Source organism: Ursus arctos, unplaced genomic scaffold (assembly GCF_023065955.2).
Source record: "Ursus arctos isolate Adak ecotype North America unplaced genomic scaffold, UrsArc2.0 scaffold_22, whole genome shotgun sequence".
NCBI classification, from domain to species: domain Eukaryota; kingdom Metazoa; phylum Chordata; class Mammalia; order Carnivora; family Ursidae; genus Ursus; species Ursus arctos.
In genome coordinates, this window is record NW_026622897.1 from 19,036,182 (window position 1) to 19,039,323 (window position 3,142).

General features: G+C 41.5%; 1 protein-coding gene across 1 annotated transcript; it reads right to left on the reverse strand.

The window, feature by feature from the left end:
* Positions 1 to 1,721: 1,721 nt before the first annotated feature.
* On the reverse strand, positions 1,722 to 2,654 carry LOC113259764 (olfactory receptor 8B3-like). The gene has a single exon (XM_026505260.4). The coding sequence runs from the start codon at positions 2,652 to 2,654 to the stop codon at positions 1,722 to 1,724; it is 933 nt and encodes a 310-aa protein (XP_026361045.3).
* Between the last annotated feature and the right edge of the window lie 488 nt (positions 2,655 to 3,142).

Genomic DNA, 3,142 nt, shown 5'->3' on the forward strand with positions numbered 1-3,142 from the left:
TTTTGGGTCCTGGCCTAATGTTTGTTTTTGGGTTCTTTTCTCTCCCGTGCCCTAGTCTCTGAACTACTAGTCTTTGTAAACATCCTAAAATCTTTAAATTAATTTCCAGAAAGATCTCCCTGTTGTGCCAATCCTAACTCAACCATCCTAACCTATTAGGACTTCTCCTTCAAAAGAAAATGAACTTTCAAACTATTTTCCTAAATCAACCATTACCCTGAGGGATATTCATGTGTAAGCCAACAAAGCACAGTCAGTGTTCAAAATAAAAAAGTTTTCTCATATTTCAGGATGACTGAAATAAAAACAATAAAATGAAGGAGATAAAAAGTATATTCGAAAGAGCAGTAGACTGAAATCAGGAGGCTAAGAGTATATCAAGGTTTTTTCTTCAAAGCTGTATGATTTAATTCATTGATTTTTATCAGCTTCTGTATCATGTCTATGCAATAAATATATATTGATATCTATTATATGTCTTACAGGAAATATGAAATCTCTGCCAAAAGGAGCTTAATGCATAGCTTTTACAGCTAGAAAGTGGATTGTATGTTATAGACATTGTGGAACCTGCAATATCTGTGAAACACTGGCATTTCAAGGAGGCACCGTACAGGCAAGTGGAGGGTGTAGACAGAAGTACGGATAATATGAATCATGATTCCAATGCCACAGTATAGTCACCAGGTGAGAAACTCCCCAGTGGTACAATATCACCCTCCTGTTACTTTATGTGATCATTTGCAGAAGCATTTATATATTTCCAAGAAAAATAAAATGAACTGCATAATGGCAACGTAAGAAACAGATAAATTTATTGGTTAATGTTATTCTTAAAAAGTTAAAGTGGTAAAGAGGAGAAGACATTGTGAAAATGATGAAGAAGGAAAAATATATTATTAAAAAATTGGGGGGAAAAGGGCTCTCTGTTCCTCCCTGTCTGACACACAGCCTCATCTGGTTCAGTCCCACTTGCATCCCCAAGACATGATGGTGAAAGTTGGAGTAAGTGGATTTGGCCATTTGGGTGCCTAGTCACTAGGGCTGCTTTTACTTCTGGCGAAGTGGATGCTGTTGCAATCATTGACCCCTTCATGGATCTGACGTTCTTGTGGGAAAAGCTGCCTAATACGAAGACATCAAGACGTTGATGAAGCAGGCATCAGAGGGCCCCCTCTGGACTCCACTGAGGAGCAGGTTGTCTCCTACAACTTTAACAGTGATGCTCACTCTTAGACCTTCCATGCTGAGGCTTACAGCATCCACAATGACTACTGTGTGCAGCTCATTTCCTGCTATGACGATGAGTTGGCTACAGAACCTGGCTGGTGGACCATATAGTCCCCTGGCCTCCAGGAGTAAGAGCCCTCTAGACCACCAGCACCAGTGAGAACAAGAGGAAGAGAGAGGCCCTCATTCACTGGGGAGTCCTTGCTCCAATTCATCACCTAACCCAATGAGGATCTCCCAACCTCTATACATAGTTTCCTCCTCAGAACCCCTGAAGGAGGAGAGGGACTTGGGGAGCCCTTCCTTGTCATGTACCATCAACAAAGTATACCGTACCCAGCCAAAGAAAAAAAGAAATAAATTAACAAATGATTCAAATTTCTGTCACCATGGTTACTAAGGTAGGATATGATCACTCCCACCTAAACTATTCTGATGAAAGAAACAGAATATATCAGCCCTATAACTATACCCACAGACAGTGACTCTGATCAAAACACTCTCCTACTCAGAGTTTTTCTCACAGCAAGTTTAATGTCTTTGTTTCTCAAGCTGTAAATGAAAGGGTTCATCATGGGAACCGCATTGGTATAAAAGACAGAGGAGACTTTTCCTTCATCCATAGACCCATTAGAAGATGGTTTAAGATACATAAATGCACCTGATCCAAAGAACAAAAAAACAGCAATTATGTGGGAACTGCAGGTGCTGAAGGCTTTGGACCTGCCCTCAGTGGAGCTGATGCGCAGGATGCTGGAGAGGATGAAACCGTAGGTGACCAAGATGGTGACACTGGGCACAATCACATTGATGCCCACCACAATCAAAACCAACAGCTCGTTCACATAGGTGCTTGTGCAGGAGAGCTGGAGCAGAGGGAGGATGTCACACAAATAATGGTTGATGATATTTGCATCACAGAAGGTCAGTCTCAGCATGCATCCTGTGTGAGCTGTGGCATCCAAAAATGCCTTCAAGTATGAACCAAGCATAAGGCTGAAACACACTTTAGGGGACATGACAACATTATACAAAAGTGGGTTACAGATGGCTACATAGCGATCATAGGCCATTGATGTCAGTACATAACATTCAGAAACAACAAAAAAACAGAAAAAGTACAGCTGGGTCATGCATCCCCTGTAGGAGATAATATTCTTCTTTGATGTGAAGTTAATCAGCATTTTGGGTGTAAACACAGAAGAATAACAGAGGTCTATGAAGGACAAATTGAAGAGGCAATAGTACATGGGGGTATGGAGGTGTGAATTCAGCCCAATTAGAGTTATGAAGCACAAATTTCCCAACACAGTGACCATATACATGACTAGAAAGAGGCAGAACAGGGGGAGCTGTAGATCTGGTAGGTCTGTTAGCCCCAAAAGAATGAATTCAGTCACAAAAGAGGAGTTTGTAGGAGCCATTCTTCACCAAGGGGATCTGTGAGCACAGGAAAACAGGATTACATTAGAGAAAAAGCCAGCTCTTCCCACAATATTTCATCCTATAGGAAGGGATATACACTGGAAATATCTGAGTCTAAGACTACCAAATCTGGACCCAGAAAAATCTGCCTTTTTTCCAACTTCCCCTTTTGTTAGAGGTTTATAAGCTAAATGGAACAAAGAGTCCCACAATTTAGCTTAGAGAGTGAAGTCCAGTGCTGTCACATGCAAACAGAACTGCTGGAAAAACCAAGGGAGAAGGGAGAAGCAGGATGGACCAGAGCACAACTGTCCTTCTCTGGACTCACAATTTCTTCCTTCACTTCAACCTTCCCTCCCATCAAGTAAAATTGGAGGCACAGACACTCTAACTTGTTACTGGTCTCTAATGCACATTAGACTTGGTGTGGTGGGGACAAGGACACTCTAATTCAAAACTCAGGGACCACAGTCTAGGAAAAGAATAT